The sequence below is a fragment of the Miniopterus natalensis genome, chromosome 22, assembly GCF_054644295.1.
Source record: "Miniopterus natalensis isolate mMinNat1 chromosome 22, mMinNat1.hap1, whole genome shotgun sequence".
Lineage (NCBI taxonomy): Eukaryota > Metazoa > Chordata > Mammalia > Chiroptera > Miniopteridae > Miniopterus > Miniopterus natalensis.
In genome coordinates this window covers 5,954,842-5,982,760 of record NC_142102.1, presented here as the reverse complement: position 1 = coordinate 5,982,760, position 27,919 = coordinate 5,954,842, and the positions used below count along the sequence as shown (strand labels likewise).

The following is a 27,919-nucleotide window of genomic DNA, read 5'->3' as shown; positions in this document are numbered from 1 at the left end:
CTTTTCCTCTGGGAACCACCATCCTGTTGTCTGTTTCTATATGTGTGTTTTTTATTTGTTTCTTTTGTTTGTTTATTTGTTGTTTTTTGTTTTTATGTCCTGCATGTGAGTGAAATCATATGGTTCTTGTCCTTTTCCACCTGACTTATTACATTGGGCATAATACTCAAGATCCATCCATGTTGTTACAGATGGGAATATGTCATCTTTTCATGGCCAGATAGTATTCCATTGTAGATATGCACCACATCTTCTTCACCCCTTCATCTGTTGAACGCCACTTTGGTTGTTTCCATGTCTTGGCTGTTGTAGAACACATACAACATAGTAAGAAAAAAAAATCAATTACAAAATGAGCAGAGGTGCCCTGGCCGGTGTGGCTCAGCAGTTAGAGTGTTGGCCCATGCACCAAAGGGTCATGGGTTTGATTCCCAGTCGAGGGCATGTACCTGGGTTGCAGGTTTGATCCATGGCCCTGGACAGGACATGTGTGGGAGGCAGTTGATGTGTCTCTTTCACATTGATGTTTCTCTTTCTCTCTTTCTCTTTCTCTCTCTCCCATCCCTCCCTCCCTTCCTTCCTTCCACTCTCTCTAAAAAGCAGTGGAAAAAATATCCTTGGGTGAGGATTAACCAAAAAAAAAAAAAAAAAAAATGAGCAGAGGACCTGAATAGATACTTTTCCAAGGAAGACATACAGATGGCCAACAGATGTAAGAAAAAATTCTTAATATCTCTAGCTATAAGGGAAATGCAAATCAAAACTACAATGAGATACCACCTCACACCTGTAAGAATGGCTATTATCAGTAAGACAAGAAGTAACAAGTGCTGGAGAGGATGTGGAGAAAAGGGAACCCTCTTGTACTGCTGGTGGGATGACAGCCTTCTTGAAAACCAGTAGCATGTACCAAAGTGGTGATAGCATTGTAATTAACCTACTTATTAATAACAGGAAAGGACCAAAGGGAAGGCCAAATAGTATAGGCATGCCATTTGTGCAGCTTTGCTAGGAAGCTGCAGTTTAACACTCTCTAGTTAGCCACTGGTCCGTTCCCCACAGGTTGCTGGGGAAAGGAACTGCACAGGGGGAGAATAGACATAGGCCCAGTAAAGTCTGGGTGACATAGGGAAGGTACTAGCCTGACATTCACACCTAGAAACAGGTCATTGGCCAGAGTAGGCATGGCCACGGAAAGCTCCGGAAGATGTGAGATATTTAATCCCCTAAACAAAGAAGTTCACTCTCTTGACTCCTGGCTCTCCTGGCACTCTTGGTTAGCACTCTTTTGGCTCCCCTGCATTTGCCCACATGCAGCCATGTGGACCCCACACACAGTGAACTAATGGACTGCAACTAGCCTGATGCTGTACTGGACCCAATTCCAACATGGAACCGAAACTCTGGATGCTGGCTTTGCTTCTAGTTCTACTGAATCCCCAGCTGCACTTTTTCCAGGACTGGATTAAGGGAAATAGGACTTTATAAACCCAGGGATGTAATTCCAAGCAAATAAAAATCACTCATCCTCCCATGCGCATCTCAGAAAATTCTTTTTCTCTAGATATTGTAAGGACTCCATCCCGCACCCCCAGTGGGGAAAGGGACACCCCACTTCCACTGATAAGAGAGGAACGTATACTTACCCTGTGACTCAGCATTTTTACTCTTGGGCTTATACTAAACAGAAATGCATGCATATGTGCAGAGAACGTCTACATGAATAATGGCATGTAATTTGTAATATCCAGAATTTGTAAATTACTCAAGTATTCATCAACAGTTGATTGGATAAATACTCATTTAAAGAACACTGTTTAGTAGTGACCTTGGACATCGACAGTAAATGAATTGGAGGTGTACTCTGAAATATGGATGAACCTAGTAAACAGATTTTGTACAGAAGCCACAAAATTATACATACGCTAAGAGTTCATTTATATGAAGTTTGAAATCGGCAAAATTAAGCTATTAGAATTTAAAGCAATGGTTAGCTTGGAGAGATGGAGTAGTGATAGGGAGGGGACACCAGCGAACTTTTAGAGACTGGCATTGTTATATTTTTGTCCTGGGTGGTGATTGCATGGATTTTTTATTTGAAATAATTTATCTGTATATTTGTGTTTTGTGCACTTTTCTCTGTATTATCATCATAATGAAGAGGGTTAAAAGAATGGTCATCCTGGAGGTCTTGAGAAGGAATATCAGTACCATCCCTTGGTCTTTAAATTCTCAGCTTCACTAACTTCTTGCCAAACAGTAAAAATGAAAATAAACCAAAAAATTAGATCAGTAGGTTTTGCAGCTTCCTCAACGACCAGTATAATATAAAAGTTACTAATTCCTAAATTTTTCATTCTTAAGGTTTTTTTTGAAACATTCTAGTCTAAGAATGGAAGTTAATGTTTGTTGTTTGTTTTTAATTAGGAGGTGCTGATGATGCTGGATAACTATGTAAGAGATTTCAAAGCATTGATTGACTGGATTCAACTTCAGGAAAAGCTAGAGAAGACAGATGCTCAAAGCAGGTAATGAACTTTGGTCCTTGTATTGATAGCAGCCAGCATTTTCTAAAGCAGTCATTGAAATTGACAGTGAACTTGACCTCAGCATTTCTCATTTAGTTGAGTAACAAATATTTATTTGGTACCTACTAGTGCAAGCCACGTTTATCCAGTGCAGAAATTTAACTGCTAAATGTGATGCATTTACTACTATCATGAATTTGTAGTCTAAGGGTGGAGTAAAATAGAACTTATTACTACAAAAAACTATTGCAGGTGTTCAGAAAAGGACAGGGTCATACCTCTTTTGGGGGGTAGACTAGGAAAGATTTCATGGAGGTAGCAGAAGTGATGGATTTTAACAAGTGGTTGGCCTTTCAGATGAAGGGAGTAAGTTAAGACATCTATGGAAGTGCAGAGCATGTATAAAAGGAAAGTAATGTAGGGAAAAGTATAGTATTCTAATGTAGTAGGCAGTGAGGAAAATTGATGATTTTTAATTAGGGGAAAGAGATCAAAACCACTTTACAAATGTTCATCTGGAATCAGCACACAACATCTGAGATGCTCCAGGCTCCGAAACTGTTGTGGTAAAGAAACAGACTCATTCCCTGCCTTCGTGAAGTGTATGGTGCATTCACAGGAAAGACTGATGTGACATACTTAGAAGTATGCAAAGTGGCATCAAAAAGAAACACAGTGTGGTTTGGGAGTATAAGAAAAGGCCCCCTTAGCTAGTTTGCTGAGTACAGGAAGTCTTCCCCAAGGAGATTCTATTTAAGTGAGATAGAACTATCAAGTAGGACTTATCTTGACAAAGAGAGAAAAGTAATCCTATTGGAGGTGATGGTGTATGTGATATCCAGGCAGTGGAAGAGAGCACAGTGGAGTCAGGAATTTAGAGTTAGTAGGACTGGAGTGAGGAGATCAAGGGGAAAAAGAACATAAGGTGAACCTGGACAGGTAGACCAGGACCAGATTGTGTAGGATACTGTAAACATGATAAAAAATGTACACTTTATTGTGAGCCATAAAATGTTTTTATTAAGTGAAACCTGATCCCTTTTGAATTGGGCCAAGTCACATGGAGCTACAATGATGCCTTTTTACCCAAATAAAACAGGCCCAGGCTGTCCCTTTCCTTGGATTTAACCTTGGTTCAGCCTCAGTAAGTGGAACCAGCCAGTAGAGAATGCAAATGCATCTTTTGTCCCATCCTAATGTGTCAGCCCCATGGGGGTACCAAGAAAGTGAAGGAATCCCAAGAGACAGATCCAGGAAGGCTTGATTCCACAGGAAGCCAAATCCAGGGAAACCATGATGTGTTGATCCTTTTAACATTTTTGTTTCTCACAGTAAAAAATTTTGATGTGGGGTTTTTTTGGTTTTTTTTGGTGCCTCCTTTACCCACAGTCCCGGGGTGGGTCAGGCCAAGTTGTCTTTGTACCACGCAGTTTCGCCCTTACCCCTTATAACAGGTGATTAGATCTGCTATGTGGAGGGGGTGCATTTCTTCACTGGGTTGAATCAGGTTAAGAGATTATCAGGCTGGTTTGGAATTGGTGGCCATATCATCCTTGTGAAGATAAGCAAAGGAAAGCAGGTTCAAAGAACATGGAATAGATGTGCAGAGAGAAGCAGAGATGAAAGAAATCATGTGGTTCTAGAGAATTAAAGAGTGTTGCTTTAAAGCCTGTGTCCTCTGGTCTAATCTTCATGAGCCCTGATTCTAGTCCCCCCTCCCCTTGGATGTCCTTGACCTCGTATAGTTTATATCCTTATGACAAATCTTTATTTTCTTTTTCTTTTCCTGTTTTTATTTAACTTAATTCGAGTTTCTAAAATGTAACCTCCAGTGCATACAAAAAGCTAACTAGATTTTTGTTTCTTGCTTGCAAACTCCAGTCACCCAGTAGTGGCTGTTCTGAGGATTGTATTGAGAAAGGTCTTGAGGCCAAGTTCAATCTTAAGAGCCTGAGGCATCTCTTTTTACCTTAACCAGTTAACGTCACTTCTCCTCTTGGCCTCCTGAGGCAGCTCTCAGGTACAGAGAACAACCTTAAATTCCCTGTAGATGGTATTATTCAGCTTACCTTCCTCAAATCATGCATCAAAACTCATTTCACCTAGACTTGAGACTTAAATATAAAAGCTGAAATTGTACATATTTAGAGAAGAAAATAAATGTTTATATATTTTTGTTGTGGGTGAGGACTCTGTAAGACAAAGTAAGAAACCACAAAGGAAAATATTGATAGGCTTGATTTAATAGGAAGAAAATATGCTTTTCCCCATAAAAAATTTAAGTTTAAAATGAAATAGGTATATCATCTAATCCAAAGGATTTGTAGCCATAATAGTAGTCATAATAAATGATTTCAAAGCAATTAGAAAATGATACAAATCCCAGTGGAAAAAAATGGGCAAAAGATACCAACATGCAAATTCCAGAAGAAGAATTCAAATGGTTGATAAAAAGTTAAGCCTCTGTAATAATGATTAAAAAAATTAAAAATTGAAAAATAAACACAAATATCACTTTACCAATGAATTTTTTAAAACATTAAACACCTTTACTGAAATTTCTGTAGGAAAAAGAAGTCATTACAAGACTGAAACTCTAGCACAGGAGTCAGGAAACTTTTTCTGGAAAGTGCCAGATAGTAAATATTTTAGACCTTGCTGGCAGTACCATCTTTTTTACAAGCCAGTGAAATTTTTAAAACAAGATCAACTGTTGGCAAGCTTAAACGGAAATGGGCACTTATCATCTGGTGGAAGTATAATTTGTTAGAACCTTTGTGAAAAGTGATTTGGCAGTAAATTATCAGATGCTTTAGACATGATTTGGATAATGTTTTATCTCAGTTGTCTTGTTTTGTAACAATCATATCACGCTGAGAGAAAAAATCAAACTCACTAGATTGAATGGAGAGTAAGAAGCACAGAAATTCTCGGGAGTGATGGAGGTGTGACTGAACGCATAGAGGTAGAGAAGACTTTACTTGAGAAAAACTTTTTAGTGGAGATTGTGCAGCTGATTGGTTGTGGGGACCTTGAAGGAGGAGGAGCTGGCTTTCCAGCGAAGAGCAAAAAAGTGTTTATGCACATACCACTCTCATGGATGATTAACAGGTAGAGGATGGAGACTTCGTATTTCCCTGCTCATTTTTCACTTAACCCTCCCGCTGTATTTCCATCTTGATCCCAGTTCTACACACTTAGTCCTCCAGGACATTGGACACAGTAGCCTGAATTGGTACCATCATACCACTTTTTTTTTTTTAAGAAGCAATTTTTCTTTTTCTTTTTTTTAAATATATCTTTATTGATTTCAGAGAGAGGAAAGGAGAGGGAGAGAGAGAGAGAGAGACAGAAACATCAATGATGAGAGAGTCATTGATCGAGCCCACGACCTGGACATGTGCCCTGACTGGGAATTGAACCCCGATCGCCTAGATCCTAGGTCAACACTCAGCCGCTGAGCCACGCCCGGCCAGGCTCTTTTTCTTTTTTAATCTTCACCCGAGGATATGTTTTTATTGATTTTTAGAGAGAGAGGAAGGGAGAGAGAAATATTGATCAGTTGCCCCCCCCTTCCCCCTCCACACGTGCCCCGACCAAGGATTGAATGTGCAACCTAAGTATGTGCCGATTGGGACTCGAACTTGCAACCTTTTGGTGTATGGGACGATGCTCCCACCAACTGAGCCACCTGGCCAGGGCCATTATACCACATTTTTACAGGTGCTTTTAGCTGGGTGTATGGAGGCTTTTTTAAATATAAGTATACTATATCTCATGTCTTTGTAACTTCATGGTCCTTTTTAGTTAAGTAGGGTTATTAGCTATCCTGAAGTGGGTAGGAAATCCTGACTGTGCATCATCTGTAATTGCTTACTGGTAATATGGTAACTTTCTGGTCAACAGTGCTGCAGGGAAAAATTGTGACCTAATTATGTTTTCACCCACTAATAACTAGTAGAAAATACTATGTTTTCTCTGCTTTTCTGTGTTAATTTAATCTGTATGTCTTGAATTGGCAGACCAACTTCACTGGCATGGGAAGTAAAGAAGATGTCTCCAGGACGTCATGTGATTCCAAGTCCATCAACAGATAGAATAAGCGTAACATCAAATGCTCGAAGAAGCTTAAATTTTGGGTGAGATGAACTTAAAAAATACCTACTAAGGCTTTCATTACAGTAAATTATTTTCTGTGGTTAATACACTTAAAGTATTATAAAACTGATACTCTGTTACAAAAATGCCCATGTATGTGGTCGTATATCTGTTTGAAATTGTTTGAATAAAACGTTTTTTTAAAAATCCAGGAGATTAAAGTTTAATTTTAGGAAATATAATATATTCAGATATAATTAGGTTCCAAGAATTTCATCCCATAAACATATTTCATGCTAAATGACTCATAATGTGAACTGACAGTTTCTTTCAAAACAAAGATGTACATATTATCATTGTGTTACTGTTATATAAATTACTTCTTTGTACATTATAATGTCAACACAGTTTTATAATCATTGTTTTATGCAGTTGTCTTTTAAGTCAGGAGAAGAAAAGAGCTACAGAAGAAAAAATACACTCATATAGTCTTGTGTATTTACTTATGTCATAACTTTTACTGGTGCTCTTTATTTCCTCGTGGATTCAAGTTATTGTGTAGTGTCCTCTCATTTCAGCCTGAAGGGGAATCCCTGTAGTATGACTTGTTGGACATGTCTGCTAGTGACAGTTTTTCTCAGTTTTTATTTATCTGAGAATATCTTAATTTATCCTTTAGTTTTTGAAGTATAGTTTTGCAGTGCATAAAATTCTTGGTTAAAAGTCGTTTTCTTTCAGCACTTTGAATATGTCCTCTCACTGCTTTCTGGCTTTCATAGTTTCTGATAAGAAGTCAGCTGTTATTCTCATTGGAGATCCTTTTAGGACATACCTCCCATTTCTCTTGCTGCTTTGCAGATTCTTTGTGTTTTGTCTCTTAGTAGTCTATGATGTATCTAATGTGGATCTTTGAGTTTATCCTACTTCAGGTTCATTGAGTGTTTTGGATGAGTAGATGAATATTTTTCATCACATTTGGGGAGTTTGTGTCTATTGCTTCTGCAAATATTCTTTTTGCCCTTTCTCTCTCTCCTCCTGGAATCCCACTTTACCTATGTTAGTACCCATGGTGGTGCATTCAGATGAAATGATCTGATAGTATTGCTTTAGATGAAGCTTGATGGACTTTGGAACCTTATAATTGATGAAACCAAGTGGCTGTATATTTAAGCACCATTTTAAGGGGAGTTCCTGTACAATGTATTCCATTGGTTAGTGGTTCAGAGTATTGTATAGTGCATGTTTATTTTAACACTGGAAGCCTTTAATGCATGGTAAAAGTTCTTGTAATGATCTCTATCTGCTCATAATCATTGGATTAATTGACGCTCTTTATGATCACATTGTTCTAATCAAAACATACTATTTTATTCAGCATGCTGAAAAATTGTGGGTCAAAGGCTAACTTGAATATATCTACTCATTTCTGCTCTTACTGGTCGAAGGCTTACTCAGAATATGTAGTTAGTTACCAAACTTATTTATACAAGTTGTCTTCATTATTTTAACTCATGGTTTAAATATTAAGTAAATCAGTGAAATATGAGTGCAAAAAAGAGTTAGTGTTTCGGTGAAAACGAAGACAAGTTTTTGGAAAGCTTTGAAAAAGGCTAACTATTAAAGTTTTGCTGTTAAATGAGGTATATATAGGACAACTATGAAAGATTGGGGAAATGTTATTAAAGTTGAGAAGGATTAAATTGTTTAATAGGTGTTGCTAATTTCTCACTCCATTTTAAAAAAACCAGTATTGGACAGTGTAAGTGAAAATAACGTATCATGCTTGTGTTTCATGAAAGAAATATACACAAGGAAAAAGCCTCCTTTAACAGTGTGTGAATCAATAGATTTGCAAGTTAATGCACATTAGTTTTTTTAAAAGGTGTAAGTTTTAAATGAAAATAAAAAGTTTTAGGTATATATGCATTTTTTTTAAGATTCCCAATTTAACTGAAATTTTCTTTTAAACTGAACAGAGAGCTTCTGTATTATCTTTGTTCCCACATAATATACTGAATTAAATTAATGAAGTGTTAGACCAAGACAAATTTATGAATATATTTGCCTTAAATTGCTGTGGTAATATGTTACTCTTTGTTGTAGATACACACACATACACAAATACAATTTATTTAACATTTAAATCTATTAAGTATATATTTAAAATTTAACTTTTATATTTGATTTATTAAGGCAGCAGTCATTTTCTCCACAGGACTTCACCTGGCACAGTGGCTGCTCCCCGTCTGGCTCCCACAGGTGTTAGTTGGGCTGACAAGGTAAAGGCTCATCAGACAGGGTCTGCTGCTGCTTCAGATGTAGCCCCTGCTCAGTCTTGCCCACCAGTGATAGTGCAGAAGGCTTCCTGCAAAAATGGCAAGTGACTTTCAGTCATTCTTTTTTACGTAGTAGACAGGTGGATGTAGGTGGAAATATTTGCTTTATTTGAAATTGGAGCTAATAACATTACATATTTATCTTTTTGCATCATGTATATAATATTAATCTGCCTTACTTAAAACCATAAACTAATCTTAAAAACTGTATGAAAACATATGGAGATCATTCTTGTCTCAGGTTTGCCCTGTGTAAACTTTAAAGAGAATGAATTATTTTGTTAATTCATTTATAAGGTAGGTCCTTTATAACTCTTTTGACCTAAAGGAAAAAAAAGGCTGTTACATTCTCTAGGCAGTATACTTTTAAGTCACATGCCACTATTACATTTCATTAATATTTGAATATTAAAATACTCACTAAATATTGGCACTAAAATAATATTCTGTATTTATCTTTGCTCACACATCTGTTTTTTTATACCATCAGAATGATTAAGGGGCACAAATAAATAGGAGGGCTCTTATTTTGAGAGCTGAGCTGGTATTTATTGCATAAGAATTTCCTTCATAAAATGTTTTTATATAAATACCCAGAGTGGATTTTTTGTACATCTATAGAGGCTTAGATTTTAGAGTGATAGTAATAATGAATTTGTGTTACGAGTTTAGGAGCATCACAAAACATATATTTATGACATATAGACACAGACAACAGTGTGGTGATAGCCAGAGGGAAAGGGGGTGGGGGGGTAGGTGGAGTTGGGCAATGAGGGGAAAATGGGGATGGAGAAAGACTTTGGGGCGATGGGTGCATGATACAATGTGCAGATGATGTTTTATTGAGTTGTGCATTTGAAATCTCTATGGTTTTATTCACCAATGTCACCCCAATAAATTCAATTTAAAAATTTTGAAATAATTTTAATAATAAAAAAAGAATACTGCTTTTTAAGACATTGCCACCTTTACATTATGGATGTCCTTTTTTGTTTTGTTTTGTTTCTCTACTTTGGCTTCAGTAAGTTGTGGTGATGTCTGTTTCCCCTCCCATTGAATCTGTGGTTGGCTTTGTGACTTGATATGATCAATAGAATGTGACAAGAGTGATGTTTGGTAAATTTCGAGCCTCGCCCGTTAAGAGAGCTTTTCAGGTGGGAGGAAAATGATCCCTGATGGAAACCCAAAAACACATGCAGGAATGAGGAGCACCAGCAGTAAATGTATGGGTGACATTAAATGTGTGTTTGCTGTGTGAGACAGTGTCATGTGGGGCCTGAGATATATGTAGAATGAAAAATCATGACAGTCATCCAAAAGATGTCAGAGGAATAAGCAGAATTTATATTTTTTAGGGTTGTAGCATTGTCTGTGAAATTACAGACATACTAATATGTATCAAACATTATAAGTCAAGAATATGTGTTATAAAATCAAGAAAACCACATGGAAGAGTAGAAGAATATTCAACTAATAATAATCTTTTTGATTAATCCACTAGAAGGCAAGAAATGAGAGAAAAGAAACAAAACAAATGAGACAAAACACATTTTTAGATGGTAGAAGTAAATGCAAATTTATCAAACCCTACTTTATGTACAAATGGTCTAGATATTAAAATTTAACCACAAAGATTATAAGACTGCTTTAAAAATAAAGCCCAACTATAGTCTGCTTACAAGAGTTATACCTTCAGTTTGAAAAAGTAAAAAGAAAAAGACAAGAAAAGATAATTCTCTGCATGTCCTATTCACATCCAGTGTGGTGGTGGTGTAATACCAGACAAAGTAGACAAAGTAGAGAAGAAACATTTTAAAGAGAGATACTTTTTAATTGTTAAAGCGTCATTTCAAGAGACATAGAAAATCTAAATTTATATATACATATAAGTAACATCTTTAAAATGTATAAAGTAAAAACTCACAAATGAGAAGGAAAATTTAAAAATATATACTCATATTTGGAGATTTTAACATAACTTTCCCAACAACTGATAGTGCAAGAAGAGAAAAATCAGTAAAGATAAACAATCTGATTAATGAACTTCGCACAGTGGAAATGTCTAAGAAATAATGCTGGTTCTTTCCCTTTTTTCTTTTGATGCTTCAATCTGGAAACTTTTTACTGATATATCTTCTCTGTACCATATGTTGAATCCATATTTTCTTGAATAGGTTAATAATGGTAATTTTTAAAAATGTGTCTGAAAAGTAAAATATCTAAACTTGTGGATTTGTTATTTTAAAAACATTTTTGTTAGGTTTTCAGTTACTTGATCCTGTTTTGTAGCAATCCACATGCTATTTAATTAAATGTTTACGGTAGTACATTAAAAATTATAGAGGATCCTTCTAAAAATATATTTTTTTGGCAAGAAGATAAGAGTACAAGCAGACCACCTTAACTCTGTCAAAGTTTGGTTTGAGGTTTTATTAAAGTTGATATATTTTAGTTTTGTCTTTATTCTTTTTGGGCTATCAACTGAAAACCTAGGTTGTTTGCCAAGGCCACTACATTGCTGATCCTGTTTTCCAACTTTTGTTTCCTCAGCTCTGTACAGTTGCTACAAGATCTGCTTAGCTCATTAGCGTCCCAGCTGCTGCTTTCTACAGGGTGTCTTGGAATCTTGCCCTGTATACGCAAAGCTTGCAGTTGTCAGACTTCTTAAGGAAAGATTGAATGCAGACTTTTTGACTCCCTTTCCTGCAGTTACCCCCTCTCCAAGATTTCCCCCCGTTAAGTCCCAGTTGCTTTAGACTCATTGAAATCCAGTATCTTTCTCAGCCAGACAAGGCTGCTGGTTTCTGCAGGGGCTTACTTCCCCTGCACTGTGAGTTCCAAGTATCTTCAGGGAAAATTCTGGGATCTTATGTTGTCCTTTCCTTTGCTCAGGGAATGCAGTTCCTCAAATCTTGCCTATATTGCTTGCTTTCCAATGGCTTTAAACAGCTCATTTATATATTTTGTCTAGCTTTATAGGTGTGTTTGGAGGAAAGAAGGTTAATTTTTATATAGGCTACTTTGTCATGGCTGTAACTATAATACATATTCAAACACACATGGAACATTTACCAAAATTGACACATGCTGAGACATTACACAAGTTCCAACAAATTTCAGATGATTGAACTCATTCTGTCTCCCCCTCCCCCCACTGTCTTTTCTGAACACAGTGGAATTAAGTTAAAAACCAGTTAGAAAAAGATAACTATACAATTCTCAAATATTTGGAATTTTAGAGTATTTTTCTGAATAATTCATGAGTAAGAAGAAATAAAAAATGTAAAACAAATGAAAATGAACGTTTAAAATCTTGTGGGATTAAGGTAAAGCTATGCTTTAAGGAAAATTTCTAGCCTCAATTGCACATATTAGAGAAGTAGAAAACTTCAATCCACACTCTTTGTCTATCATGAGAAGTTAGAATAGAACAATAAGTGAAACCCAAGGAACAAACGTTTGTGGAGTAACATTGATCCCTGCCCCACAGTATTGTTATAGGAATTAGAGACCATGTGTGTGCATGTATGTAGATATGTGTATACACACACAATATACCTTGCATAATAATTAGTGTCATATTTGTATATTGCTTATATTTAATGGGAATTACATTCCTGGCATCACAAACCTGTCTCCTCTTTTTTCTCATTAGCATTCCTAGAAGTCTGTTAATTTTATTGTATAGGTTTTTGAAAATTTATATCCTCTAAATAAACTTTATTATTTTCTTCCCTCAATTACACAGAACGGAAAGATGCTGAAGGATGGGAGACTGTTCAGAGAGGAAGGCCTGTTCGTTCACGATCAACAGCAGTGATGCCAAAAGTTTCAACACAAGCACTAAGGTCAAAGGATGACAGCGATAAAGAAAATGTACGTCTTTTACCAGATGAAAGCTTACAAAAAGGTGAATTTGTTGGAGATGGACCTTCTAATTCTACTGAAGCTCGGCCCAAAGACTTACTACATTCCTGTGACCGTCCTCTTGCTGAGAGAACCCAGGTAGTACATTCTGGAAATCTTTTACTGGATTTTTATAAGGGGTGTGTGTGTGCGTGCTGGAATGCCTCATTTTTCTCCTTCATTTTTAACTTTTCACTGTGAAAAATTTCAAATCTACAGAAAAGGTGCAAGAATAAAACAGTGAACCCTCCTATAGCCTTTACCTAGATTCATAGGTTAATGCTCTGCCACATTTTTTTCTGTCTCTATTTACATGTCACATAAACATGTTGTGTGCTGAACATGTGAGAGTACTGGGCATCCATCGAAACAGTTCACCTTCAAGTACCACAGCACGTAGCTCCAAAGAAAAAGGAAACTATTAAATAGCCATGCTATAATTATAAAATTGAGGGAATTTGACATTTACATATTATTACCTACTTATAGTCAGAATTTTCCAGTTGTCCTGGTAATTCCTTTTTTTTTTTAATCCTCATCTGAGGATATGTTTTTCCTGATTTTAGAGAGAGAGAGAGAAACATTGATCAGCTGCCTCCTGCATGCACCCCAACTAAGGATCGAACCTACAACCTTTCAGTGTACGGGACGGTGCTCCAGCCAACTGAGCCACACTGACCAGGGCCCAATAATTTCTTCATAGAATTTTTCCCCCCTGATCCAGGATCCAATCTACAATCACATATTGTATTTGGCTTTGTTTCTTTAATATCTTTCACCAAGAATAATTACTTGGCCTATATTTGTCTTTTTTGACATTAATATTTTAAAGAATACATTGCAGGATTTTTTTGTAGAATGTCTTTTAATTTGTTAGTTCATTATTCCGTTTAGCTTAGGCAATTTTTAAAAACTAAAAAAATTTTCAGTTGCAGTTGAGATACAACATTGTATTAGTTTCAGGTATACAATGTAGTGATTAGACATTTATATACCTGACAAAGTGACCCCAGTAAGTCTAGTACCCATCTGACACTGTACACAGTTATTACAGTATTCTGACTGTATTTCCTATACTGTACCTTATATTATGCAGTTGACAGAAATACAGCAATTGTCCTTAGCTTCGTTTCTAGAGGCATCTGTTAACAGTTTGCCCAAGTTTGTTGTTAACTTCAGTTACTTGGTTAAAGTGGTGTCCTCCTCCTTCATTTGGACTGTTCCTAAAAATGGTGAGGAAAGTAAGGATTATTTCCAACCTGTTCCTGCAATTCAGCTGTACTTTGCTAATATTTAGTGTAATTCTTTAAAATTAATATTTTCAGTCTATTTGAATTTTATTTTACTTATTTAATGAAGGAATGCATTTTTTAGATACTTGTTTGCATCAAGATTCATGAGTAGAATTTCATGTAAAATGACTAATGAAATATCACAGGTATGCTTTAATATGATGCAGGGGCTAAGTAAAAAAGTTGATATTTCTCAGTCTAGAATAGCATCTGCTTTTTCAAATTCTCTCCTTTTGCCTGTAGGGTATTTACTTTTATTGGAAACTGTACTAACATCCATGTTTCCTTCTTAATGATGATAATGGCTCTTAATCCTACATGGTTCGAGATGTACACATGTTTTAGCCCACATGAGATCGGAAGGTCCTCGTAGGCATTATATTATATTGTCTTTTAATTTCCCACAATATGGAGCAGAGTTCTAGATACATAGGAAATAATCAGTAGACATTTGTTGGATATAATGTTAAGAAACTTTTTGATGTAGGTAAAATTGACGAAGAAATTACATTTATATCATTTAACAAACATTTAGCATTTTTGCTAATGTGCATTTTAACTATAAACTTTAACAATACAGTATAAAAACTTTGCTGGTTTTTGTATAATGAATAAACTTACAGGATTTTGGAATTTCAGGACTAAGCCATACATAAGACTTTTGAGTAATTAAACTATTGTTAAAATATTTCAGTATGAAAGTTCACTGCCGATGGTGGGCAAGCTAATCATAATATTTGTTTTCTCGACTGTCATTCTAAAAATGGAATTAGCACATTTATATATTTTTTCAACATTACTTTATAGTTGGGCTTTCATTTTGTTATATAAATGATATTGATTTTTTAATAAACAGGGTTGACTGTATTATAAACATCAGTAATGCTAATCTAAATATTGCCAAGAAGATTATAAACCATGGTGACTGATGTATAGATAATGTTGATAGCAATATAAACAACGTGATACAATTGAAATAATGCTTATGCTAAAATCAACACTTTGGGACACTTTAAGTTCTGACCAATAGAATTTTTTAAGTAGTTTATAAGACTTGACCAAGTTTAATATTTATATAAATAATTAATCAAACTCAGGGTTTTATGGCCACTGCAATATTTATCTAATGTTTATTTAAGTAGTGATGTGAGTTTTGAATTCAAAATTTTAGATTTCAGTTCTACATGGAGCTCATTACTCTTGAGTATAATTGGAAAACACAGCAGCATTCTTTCTGTACTCTGAGGTGAAAATAAAGGCTTATTTCTATTCACTAAAATGGACAGTTTTTAAAAAATGAATATGTATCTGGCCTAATTCAATGGTGTAATTGTTTTAGATTGTTTTCACATTGTTCGTTATGTGTTAAATATTCTTAAAGGGGAATGAGATGATGTCAGAATCTAAAGAATATGAATTTCATAATGAGACTGTGCTTCGATATACTGTACTATTTTATGGTGTATTTCTCTTCTAGATCTGAGAATTGGTATGTGCTATGTTGGGCCTTCATGAAAGATGCTTAGAGGTTGTGTTAATGTTACCTAAAGAGAGCATGCTTTATATTTTTGAGTAAAATGCCCTCAAAGCATATATTTTGGTGGAAATTGCTTTTATTTGATAATAGTCTCCACAAAAAACATGTAAATACCTTTAGTTATTTGACTATAAGACAAATATTATACTTGTGACTAGATTTCTTTTGTGAGGCATATCTTAAAGTACTCATCAAGAACATGCTGCTGAAGTAAAATATAGTTACAATATATGCTGCTTAATTTTTTTAAAGCACTCAGTGTCCTATACATAGTAGGTGTGCAAATAAAATTTGTGGCTGCTTGCTTAATGGTTTATTTTTTACACTTGAAACATACAAAAAAGACGAGTGAGTTTTCTGCCAGCCGGTTAACAATTGCTTCACAGTTGATAGGATAAGCAGAATCAGCTTTTCTAAAGTGTATAGTTAGTACTTTTTAGTATCTCTGACTCATTCTGTAAATATATTTTGTTAGTTCACAGCGTGCACACTGGATGATGCCAAGAACTCTGGCAGTAGTAGCTTACAAGACAGTTCTGTGCGAAGTTCTGAAATACCTGCTGTTCGTGCAGATACAGAGTGTGTTTCAGTTGTTCAGCAAGATGACGCACCTCCTTTGCATGCAAATGAAGAGAAATTTTCAGCAGAGAAAGCAAGGATAGAAAGTGAAATGGACTCTTCAGATATTTCAAATGTGAGTGCTGCTAACTTGGTAAGAACAACTTATCAGAATTCTGAGTAAATATATTAAAGCAATAATCTGTTATTGAGACATAAACCCCAGTAATAATAAATTGTATTGTGTGGTACCTTACACTTTACAAAGCCCTTTTTTTTGTTTTATAAAGCATTCTATATATATTTTATCTTAACATTTTATTCTTATCAACCTTTTGAATATGGTTAAGATTCTTCTTGTTTTGTAGAGGAAGAAAATTAGATGGTGAGAGTTAAATAACTTACTCAAAATCTTTCCATTTGTGTGGGAGTTGATCCAGTGTGTTTTAGTCCAGCATTAAGAAACTGAGCCAATAACAAGTGTTCCTTGCAGGTGCACCCCTCTATAGGTGGCAGGTGGTGCCCACTAGGCTGGGTGTTCAATATTCTTGTCACAGTCCTTCAGACAGCTGCTTGGAGCTGGTGTTGAAGATGAAACTTACGTACCATCCCCATTGTAGATTTTTAAAAAATGCATTGATTTGTGATTATTTATAGGTTTATATTTTTGGATGAGTACTTATTTCTGCCCATGTCTTCCTGTTTCCCACTTTAGTATTAAGACACTGAACCAGGGGATAATCCAGAATAGGTCACGCTAGCTTTGTTTAAAAGGAACTTTCAGAAGAAACAGACACATGTATGAAGTTGTCGAGAAAAATTATTCAAATTTTCTAAGTGACCACGACGTACTATAATTTCTTTCAAAACTTAGTGCCTCATCATGCTTAAAGATGCTGTCAGCAGATGATAATAGGCCAACTTACACGTCTCATAGAAAATGACATTAGATTTAAATGAAACTATATGGGCTGTTTAAGGGAGAAATAAAGTTTATAGTAATAAGGGAAACAAATATTTAGATTCCTTTAATAAGGAATAAAGAACAATTTGTGTTCTTTTTTAACCTTGGGTCTTTTAGTGTGAATGTATTTGTTTGTTTGTTCATTTATTTATTTATTTATGTATTCATTCATTCAATATATCTTTATTGATTTCAGAGTGAGGGAGAGAGCGATAGAAACATCCATGATGAGAGAGTCATTGATCGGCTGCCTCCCACACACCCCCTGCTGGGGATCATGCCCACAACCCGGACACGTGCCCTGACCGGAAATCAAACCGAATTTTCCTAGATCCTAGGTCAATGCTCCACTGCTGAGTCACACCGGCCAGGCTTAACCTTGGGTCTTTTAGTGTGAAGGTTTTTAAAAGTTGAGCATCATTGTGGTCATGTAAGTTGTAGATTTAATAATATGGTGTAGAAATTGGTCATATTTATTGTTTTGCTTTTCATAGCTATATTAAGTTATTTATTTTGCAGATTGATTCTGTGAGACTCAAAGAGGAGAAAGATGCCATACTTAAACAGCATACGGTCAAAATTTGCTCCTCGTTTTCATTTTGATCACATGTAAATAAGCTTGTAGTAGAATATTGAAAGACCTTGGTTATTTTGAGGGTCAAATAACCATACTTCAAAGAAAATAAGTTCTGCTTTAAATATGAAAATATTCATATTTAAATATTCTTAGAGTGCGCCGGTGTGGCTTGGCAGTTGAGCATCGACCTAGGATCCAGGAGATGACAGTTTGATTCCTGGTCAGGGCACAGGCCCGAGTTTCGGGCTCAATCCCCAGCAGGGGGCGTGCAGGAGGCAGCCGATCAATGACTCTCATCATTGATGTTTCTCTCTCTCTCCCTCTCCCTTCCTCTCTCTGAAATCAATAATAAATAAATAAATAAGTAAGTAAGTAAATATTCTTGGAGGTATATTCTTAGAATTCTCAGAGGAATTTTGATTTGTTTTGTTTTTTTGTTGTTTTTTTAAATATATCGTTATTGATTTCAGAGAGGAAAGAAGAGGGAGAGAGAGAGAGAAACATCAGTGACTCTCGAGAGAGTCATTGATTGAGCCCGAAACCCAGGCATGTGCCCTGACCGGGAATCAAACCCCAATCGCCTGAATCCTAGGTCGACGCTCAACCGCTGAGCTACGCCCGGCCGGGCTCAGAGGAATTTTGAATCAAGATTTTAAAAAATTGTTTTATTTGCCTTGGCAGCGATACTTCTGTGGGTTGCTCTAGATAAGCACCTCATAGCTAAGGTTCTACATGGTGTTAAAGAGAGTGCCTGCAGTAATGGGAGACCTATTTTCTCTCTTTCTCAATACAGTATTGTTACATAGCTGGTTAAAGTAAAAAAAAAAAAAAAAAAATCTGTAGTTCTCTTATTTAAGAGAAACTTCAGCAAAACATAACTGTGAGAACTTTTCTGTTTAAGGTCATCTTTTGCCGACATTGTAAAAACCTAGCTACCATGGATATATTTTTCAGATTTACTAAAGTTTCAGTTATTGAAAATTTAGAAATTTAAAAAATGATATATACAGATATTTCTTTGAAATTCACAGTGTGGACAGTAAAACTTATATGTGGATGATGGAATTATCACTTTATTCTTAACCTCTTCTGCTATGGTAAAGTCTTTTCAGGTCTTCAGAGACTAAATGGAAATGCACTTTGGGGAAGATACAGTTGAGGAAATGGGCTCATGTGTGAACTTTTTCTAAAGCTGAACATATTCAGCTTTAATATTTGTATTTTTAAATTGTTAGTTGTAATGTTTGTGTGGCACATTAACAGCAGTCAGTTTCTGTATTGTTCTGGGGTTTATAGACAGAAAGGTTATGATGTAAAGAGATAGGCTCGCATCTAAACTCCCTCATGCCATTGTATTCCCCAGGGAGAGTTTTTGTGGTGTGGGGAACAGTGTAGAGAGAGGAGCTGGAAGGGAGGAAGGGAAAATAGCGAGGTCAATTTTGTTGCTAATATTGTCCATGTCACCTATATCTGTGCCCTTTTTTGATACTTGTTCTATCAGTCAACAGAGGGACATGGAAATATCTGAATATAACGGGAACTATATTTGTATATGTATTTAGCTTTAGGGATTTGTAAATTAATGATTCTGATGTATATTACTTATAATACTTATGCATATATCTAAGTTAGGTATCATGACCATTACAGCATAAATTCTATGTTTTCTTTATAGTATAATGTTTTCCTTTTATTTTTAAGATATTTTACCTATAACTTTTGAATTTTTTGCATGCAAATGAAATTGACACTGTCATTAATAATAATACCTGTTATTTATACAACTTCACAGTTTCTCATACACAGCAGTCTGGTAAAGAAGGTAAGTCATGGATTATTGTACCATTTTATGGAATATAAAATAGGCTCTTGGTTTTAAGAAACTTCCATCTCACACAGCTGGTGAGTAGTTGGGCCCATACAGGACCCCAGGTTTTATAATTCTAGAAGAACGCTATGTTATGCATACTGTTGAGTATGCGATTAGAATATAAAGAATGAGATCACTGAACTTTCCACTCAAGTGATGATTCTTCATTCTGTTTGTTTTTAACTTTATAGTCCATGGCAGAAGTTCTTGCTAAAAAGGAAGAGCTAGCAGATCGCCTGGAAAAGGCCAATGAAGAAGCCATCGCTAGTGCTATTGCCGAAGAGGAACAGTTAACGAGAGAAATTGAAGCTGAAGAAAACAATGATATTAATATCGAAACGGACAACGACAGTGATTTTTCTGTGAGCCTTTAGAATTTTTTACTTGATTGTTAAAAAAACGTATATTCAGAAATAAAATTCTTAGGGCCAGAAGGAACTAGAGTTCATTCATCTAGTCCTATTTAAAATTACTTTTAAAAATTAACTTCATTAATGATAATATCATTCTTTGTGATTAAGACATATAATAAATAATAGCAAATCTTATTTTAGCATGACCATTCGTAATAGTTTTTAATATAATGCAATTGACAAGTTAGAAGTTACTTTCCTTTTATAAATCTCAAAATTAAATCTCAAAGTAAGAACTGAGCATTGCTCAGATTGTAGTCGTAGGGACTGAAGAAGGATCTAAGGTATTTTACTGATTTTATTCTAATCAAAAGCAAATGATACACTGCCTCACTGTCACTAAGTGCTCAAGATATGTGTTGATGAAAGAGATTTCTGAAAGAATGAAAGTAACTGTAAATGTTTCAAATATTTTTCTATTACATCTTAATGCCCAACAAATAATCTTGAGCTCCTCTGATGTATTCTCTGAATATGTCACAACTTACGTAGCACTAGTATGCTATATCAGTATAGTATAGTATAGTATAGTAGAATGTATTATAACAGTATAGGCCAATATGTTTCTTTTAAATTTACTTGATTTGTCTCTGCTATTAAATGACAAGTAGATTTGTCTTCCTCTTAAAATGTTTTTTTTATTTGGTGATTATTGTGACCACAAGAGGTATGTAGCTTTATTCTAGTTTTGAACTATTTGTTAAATGAAATGTACTAGCATCAGGTAGAAAAATTTTATGTATAGTTTATTTTTTTAAGGTTATAATTGTGTTCAAATATTTGTTTTTGAATTTTCCTTATTACATTTTAGGCCAGCATGGGCAGTGGAAATGTATTTTTCTGTGGTATGTCTATGGACTGGAACGATGTCCTTGCAGATTATGAAGGTATTGTGTGTGTGTGTATGTGTGTTATGTGTACAGGTAGAGGGTATAAAATAGATGATCTTATTATACGAGTTTCTATGTAAAACATTTTGAGTAGGAATGCTGATGCCTTTTAAAAGTCTGTTCTCAAGTGTTTTATAGAACTGTGTGGTTAAATAGTAACAGTGGTTTTCTCTTTTAACGAACAGCTCGTGAATCTTGGCGCCAGAATACATCCTGGGGTGATATTGTAGAGGAGGAACCTGCTAGACCTCCAGGACATGGAATTCACATGCATGAAAAACTTTCCTCCCCATCTCGTAAAAGGTCTGGCCTCTGAAAATTAACTTAACAATATTTCACAGGAGGGAAACTGGCCACTCTTGATTATTAAATAGAGTTGCTACATAACATTTTAAGGCACAGTACTCAGGACATTTCAGATCCTTTGAAACGTGACAGAGTTTTCCTGAAATGTTAGACTGAAATTAGTCTTGTGTGCTTTCTGTATTTATTTTTAGAACTTTGAAGACTAAAGAAAATATTTTTGGTTTTATCATGTAAACATTCATGTTGCCTGTTTATTTTCTTGTATTAATAGAACAATTGCAGAATCTAAGAAGAAACATGAAGAAAAACAGATGAAAGCACAGCAGCTAAGGGAAAAGTTACGTGAAGAGAAAACATTAAAGCTTCAGAAATTGTTAGAAAGGGTGAGTTTTTAATATTTAGGAAATTATGATAGCCTTAAATTGATGGGCTTATTTTCAAAATGAATTTTTTTCCGGTCTGAGAGAAGCTAAAAGAACTATAAAAAACAATAAAATGGTCTGGGAAACAAAAGCATTTATGTGTTAAATTACAGAGGTTACCTATAAAAAGAATTTTTCATTCCTAAGTTAGCTAGTAAATTCTTGTTTTGCAGTGTCAGCATGGATTATTGAAGCAGAACTCTGTTTTTTGCCACTTTCATTGCAGGGTGTCCTTAGGGAGTTTTGTACAAAGTGTAGAATGACTCAGTAGGACAATTTTGAGCCTCATATTGTCAGGTTTGAATAAGTGGGGCAGTAATGAGATTTATAGAAGAAATTCTTAGATTATTTGGAGCGTGTTACTTCTGATCAGTGTGGCATAGTGGAAGGAACATGGCCCTGATGGCCAACCAGGCCAAATCCTGATTTTGCTACATAAGATACAGTGCCTTGGTCAAGTTACTTTTAACAGTACTGATTTTAGTTTCTTTATCTGTAAACTGACAATTATCATTAACCAGTTGCGATGATTAAATGTGGCAAGTGTGTAAAACAGTAGCATGTTCTAGGACGGCTGTTGGCTGTTGCTCAGTTTATGGTCATTTTTATTGTTACCTACACATGGCAGATGTAGATGAGTAAGTACTATGTGAGTTATGTGTTCTATGTAACAAACAACCTCAAAACTTGGAGCTTACAACAACACACATTTATTAGCTCACAGTTTCTGTGGGCATGGAAATGGAGAGTGGCTTGCATAGTGACTTTTGTTCAGAGTTTCTCATGAGGTGTAGTCAAGCTGTTGTCTGGGGCAGCAGTCACTGGAGCTTACAGATCCACTTCCACACTTACTCGTGGTTATTGCAAGCCTCAGGTCCTCTTATCAGCTGGCTGTAGACCTCAGCTCCTCACTTTCTTCATGACATGGCCTCTAGCATCCCCTAAGGTAGCATCTGAGAGGGAGAGAAAGAAAGGGCAAGCGAGCTGCTGGAATGGCAGCTGCACTGTCTTTATAGCCTAACCTCAGAAGCAATGTACCATCGCATTTGCTGTGTTCTGTTGGTCACACTCCTGATACAGTGTGGGGAGGACTCACACAAGGGCTGCTTACCAGGTAGCTGGGGTCACTGGGAGTTGTCTTGGTGTTTGTAGCTAACATGATATGACAAAAAATATATGACCATTACACCGCCTGTGTCACCTGCTGGTGCTAGGAGGGAGTACTAATATGCATAGATTAAATATATTATTTGCTTTACTTATAATGTGTATTTTAAATTTGGGAGAGATGATTGGACCAAATTGAATAGCTATAAAAATGAAGTAGCATAAGGTTCTCTTTAATAGAATAGAAAAGTTGACTAGGAAAGGAAGGTAATCTGATGTTTTTCTTTACCTCAATCTCAAGAGTTTGCCATTATTTTTATTTTAATCATTTAGAACGAGTAAATAAAATATGAAAAACAGTCTCCATCTTGTGGGATTCTAAAAGAGTTCATATATTTCATTTTCAGTTTTAGAGAAGTGCTCTAACAACCACAATATCCCCTCTTATTGTGTTTTTAATACAAATAAAATGGTTTGTTTTCTCACTATATCTTATAGCCTCCAGTTATCTGGAGATTAGTTCTTGAAATTGTGCATTACAGGTTCTCTGGTTTAATTTTCCCATCAATTTAGGTACCCCTTCCATTACTTTTAATGATAAATACTACCTTGCATGTGTATAATGGGTATTGTTTCAACACTGTTCCATACGTGGTCTCACATGATCACCACAATAACTGTGTGAAATACACAGTTGAACAGGTACTAAACGCCATTTTACAGGTGTGAAAACTAAAAAACTAAATGTAGGAGTATCTAAGTGCTATTTCCAGTGTTACTACCTTATCTAGGGCTTTAAGGACCTTTCCTCTAGAGTCTAATCCATGCTGTTTCTGCATCATACTTTTTTAGGTGCTTAAACACAAAATTATGTAGCTAAAATTCAACTGAAATGTTAGTTTCTTTCCCACTCATGTTGAGCCAACATCTGATTTTCTACAGTTTATTTCATTGGTGCTGGATCTGATTTCCTGGAGCACACTAGTCTTTTACCTCTGTTTGATAATTGTTTTAAGGAATTAAAGGCAACTATTATATCTGCTTTTGTTCGTCTGCATACAAAACTCTCTTTTTTCCTTATGCAAATGAATGTAATTTTTCAGACTTCTCACCATTTTTCAACCGCTAGGATAAAATTACTTAATTGTCGTGAATATTGTTACTAGAGCCATTAGGTTAATAAGGCCAATAAATATACACTATTTTCATTTTAAGTGTACCCATAGTGCAATATAATAATGAGAGCAAGTATTTCTGTTGAGCCATGTCTAATGCACTGTTAACTCTTTCCACGTATAAGTCCTAAACCTTTCATCAGTTTGCACTTCTGTTAAATGACTGTGTATGCTGAAAGTAATGTGATAATTCACTATATGCAGGAAAAAGATGTCCGGAAGTGGAAGGAAGAATTGCTAGATCAACGACGTAGGATGATGGAAGAGAAATTGCTTCATGCAGAATTTAAACGAGAGGTGCAGTTACAAGCAATTGTTAAAAAAGCACAAGAGGAAGAAGCTAAGGTAAGTATACCTTAGGTGCTTTGAACATTGAATTAGTTACCCAGGTCCTTTTTGCAGTTGTTACATAAGAAGCTGATGTTTATCAAATGTCTAGTTTGTCCAGAATAACAGCATTTTTATATGCTTATTTAAAGCTTATTAGGTACAGTTTCTTATCTTTACAATAATCCCATGAGATATAGCTTTATTTTATAGGTGTAATTGACAGACAGTAGATACCACCATATGTAAAGCATTAGTATGATTAGTTCTGACACGTATATATAATCCTGCAAGTATCAGTATCATGAAGATTATAAACAATTCCATCACCCTCAAAAGTATCTTCATGCTTCCTTGTAATTCATTCCTTCCTGCAACGTTACCATGCAATTTCTGATCTGCTTTTTGTCACTGTAGCTGTTAATATTTTCTAGAATTTTATATGAATGGAATCATACAGTATGTACCTTTCCTCTGGTGTCTTTCACTCAGCGTAGTTATTTTGATTTCATCCCTGCTGTTGTGTATGCCAGTTACTTTTTCATTGCTGAGAAGTATGTACCACTGAATAGAACTACTGTAATTTGTTAATTCAGTCAGCTGTTGATGGACATTTGTTTTCAGATACAGCTGCATCGAACATTTACACACATAGTAGTTCAGTACCTTGTACCTAATTGTCACTCACTCAGTAGTGTATGTTGAAGAAAAATGATTTGTTATTCAAGGTTTTTCCTAAGGTTTGTCCAAAACCACCTGTTTAAATCTTAAGTAATTTGCATGGTTGCAGATTAGAGTGATATTATGTAGAACTTTATAAGATGGCCTCTGTAAGAATCTTAATTTATTTATTGACTTAAAAATATTTTCTATGACAAACCTTAATTTTTTCTAAACCAGTTCTTACTAAGGCCTGTGGATTTATTTTATAAGTGGGTTATTCTCAGTTTTGGAGGTAAATATTGAAAGAAAAGACTCATAAGTTATTAAATTTTTGTTTTATGCCTTCACACTGGTTTATGTTTTAATATTAAGACTGTTAAGTTTATTTTTGTGGTATGCCCTAGAATTAACTTGATTTGAAATTCACCCTTTGCTTTTATTAAGGTAAATGAAATTGCCTTCATAAATACCCTTGAAGCCCAGAATAAACGCCATGATGTTTTATCGAAATTGAAGGAATACGAGCAGAGGCTTAATGAGTTACAGGAAGAGCGTCAGCGAAGGCAGGAAGAAAAGCAAGCACGTGATGAAGCTGTTCAGGTAGAATTTTGTTTCACAAGCATTTATTGAGCACCTGCCATAACCTAGGCATGAAGAGGGGGTTGCCAAATTCTTTCTTAAGCTGCCATAAACATGGCCATGACTATGAAGCAAAGCACTTCGATGTCCAAGAGATTTCAAAAGGCTTAAAAGTTAGGACATACCTTTCTAATTTCTTTGCCTTCGGTTTATGTTCTTTATTTATAGGTATATAGATTTATGATGCATATTTATTTTTTCTGTTTTATTTTAGTCGTTACCCAAGGATATTTTTCCATTGCTTTTCAGAGACAGTAGAAGGAAGGGAGAGGGAGAGAGAGAGAGAAACATCGATGTGAGAGGGACACATCGATTGGTTGCCTCCCTCATGAGCCCCGACCAGGGCTGGGGATCGAGCCTGCAACTGAGATATGTGCCCTTGGCCGGAATCAAACCTGGGACCCTTCAGTCCTAGGGCCAGTGCTCTAACCGCTGAGCCAGTCTGGCTAGGGTGCATATTACTTTATAAAGTCGTGCTTCATTTATTTAACAGATATTTATGGAACTCTTGCCCTGCGCAAGATGCTTTTGTGGAGTAGAAAATTTCCTATCCCTAGGATACTTAAAGTTTAGTAAGGAAAATACTAGCTGAATTTACTAACTTTTGCTCATTACCAATTCTCTTTTCCACTTACTAAAACCAGAAATTAGGCACTCCATTTGGATAGTAGGGGTCATGAGATGGGTGCCCCTTGACCCTCTTGGCTTCTCTTGGGGTATGTGCAGGCCTGTGTGTCTAGAAGGAAAATGGAGCAAGAAGCTGAGTCTGAGGGACAGCCCTAAGCCCTCTGACCAAGGTCCTGGAATAGTGTATTTCGGTCACTCCTAAACCAGAGGCATGGATACATGGAACAGACTGACAGATGTCAGAGGAGGGGGGTGGGGTGGGGACTGGATGAAAAAATGTGAAGAAATTAGCCAAAGAACGTACCCATACTCATAGCCCTTGGACACAGACAACGGTGTGCTGATGGCCAGAGGGAAGGTGGGTGGGGGGATGGGGGACATCTGTAGTAGTGTCAACAATAAAAATAAAGTAAAAAAAGAAGAGGAGATGGGAGAGGCTGTGAGAGCTAACTGGGGAATGGAGATGACCCGAAAGAAACACATTAGTACGGCTAGTAATATGGTGAAAATTAGCAAAAGTACTACCGGGCAAAAATATACCAAGGGCACAATATTTCACTTTGAAGTTTTCCCTATTTTGGTGAAGTATCTTCTGTCTTGATGATGATGATAACTACTATTGTTATTGGTCTTTCAGAAAATTAAGGCACAGATATAATATAACTAGACCAGAGTCACCCTGCTGGTACATAAGGGGATCCAGAAACAAAATTAGGGAATCAGACCCAGTGCCCACTCTCTCAACCACTGTGCTAACATATATTGCCCCTTTCTCCTTGCCACAAGCTTTTCTTCACTAATTCCTTTACGAAAGCTTCGTTCAGGTACAAAATCTGTTAACTATGCTTGCTTCATGATGTTCTGGCATTTTCTAAAGTGAGTAACCATAAAATACCTGAAAACCAGGCATCTTTGATGTTTGATTTTTGTTTAAATTCTGTGAAGCATACCTAGTGACAAGCCAGGCATCTCCTTGGTTTAAATACATACGTTTATGTTAGAGGTATATCACCTTTAGTCATTTTCATTTTGCACATAATTCTAACATCTTTTCAAACATTTCTGACATTAGGAGCGAAAGAGAGCGCTAGAGGCAGAACGGCAGGCCCGCGTAGAGGAGTTGCTGATGAAGAGGAAGGAACAGGAAGCGCGGATTGAACAGCAGAGGCAAGAGAAAGAAAAAGCCCGTGAGGATGCAGCCAGGGAAAGAGCTAGGTACTCATGTGCTACCTTGATTTTGATCCTGGTGAACACTGCAGAATATTCAAATCAAGTCTTAAAGCCATTTGCTGTCGTGTAGATATTTTTAGAAATAGTCCCAAATACAGAAATGTTGTACTAAATTTTGATTTCTCAGCATTATGACATCACGTTAAAATGAAAACCTTTTGAACATTTCTGTTGAATGGGAAATGTGATATTTCAAGAGTTTGTGGTTGCAAGAAATAGAGTCTGATTCTTGTTTGCTTAATTAAGCAAAGGGAATTTTTAGGAACATATTGGGAGCATAAGTGGTAGGAGGTTAGAGGGACCAGGCTTGGAAGTGGTCGGGCATGAGAGCCCAGGCCACAAGAGCCACAGCAGTGGTCTTATGGTGGAAACAGTCTGGTCAGCATGTTGTCACTCTGATTACAATAAATGACCTTCAGCCATCCCTTCATTTTAAAATCACTTGTTTAAGATT

The 27,919-nt window shown here is 35.9% G+C and overlaps 1 protein-coding gene across 2 annotated transcripts in view; it reads left to right on the top strand.

Annotated features, from left to right (window-relative positions):
• Positions 1 to 27,919, top strand: part of SCAPER (S-phase cyclin A associated protein in the ER) — a 144,589-nt gene that overhangs the window by 7,684 nt on the left and 108,986 nt on the right. Inside the window, exons 5-16 of one of the 2 annotated variants that reach the window (XM_016209567.2) lie at positions 2,428 to 2,528; positions 6,551 to 6,667; positions 8,842 to 9,002; positions 12,711 to 12,967; positions 16,173 to 16,391; positions 19,858 to 20,028; positions 20,891 to 20,966; positions 21,155 to 21,272; positions 21,547 to 21,658; positions 24,184 to 24,324; positions 25,414 to 25,569; positions 27,308 to 27,450. In XM_016209567.2, coding sequence (XP_016065053.2) covers positions 2,428 to 2,528; positions 6,551 to 6,667; positions 8,842 to 9,002; positions 12,711 to 12,967; positions 16,173 to 16,391; positions 19,858 to 20,028; positions 20,891 to 20,966; positions 21,155 to 21,272; positions 21,547 to 21,658; positions 24,184 to 24,324; positions 25,414 to 25,569; positions 27,308 to 27,450 — 1,772 coding nt within the window. Of the gene's footprint in view, positions 1 to 2,427; positions 2,529 to 6,550; positions 6,668 to 8,841; positions 9,003 to 12,710; positions 12,968 to 16,172; positions 16,410 to 19,857; positions 20,029 to 20,890; positions 20,967 to 21,154; positions 21,273 to 21,546; positions 21,659 to 24,183; positions 24,325 to 25,413; positions 25,570 to 27,307; positions 27,451 to 27,919 lie in introns of both variants that reach the window. The other variant, XM_016209566.2, reaches the window with a different exon arrangement.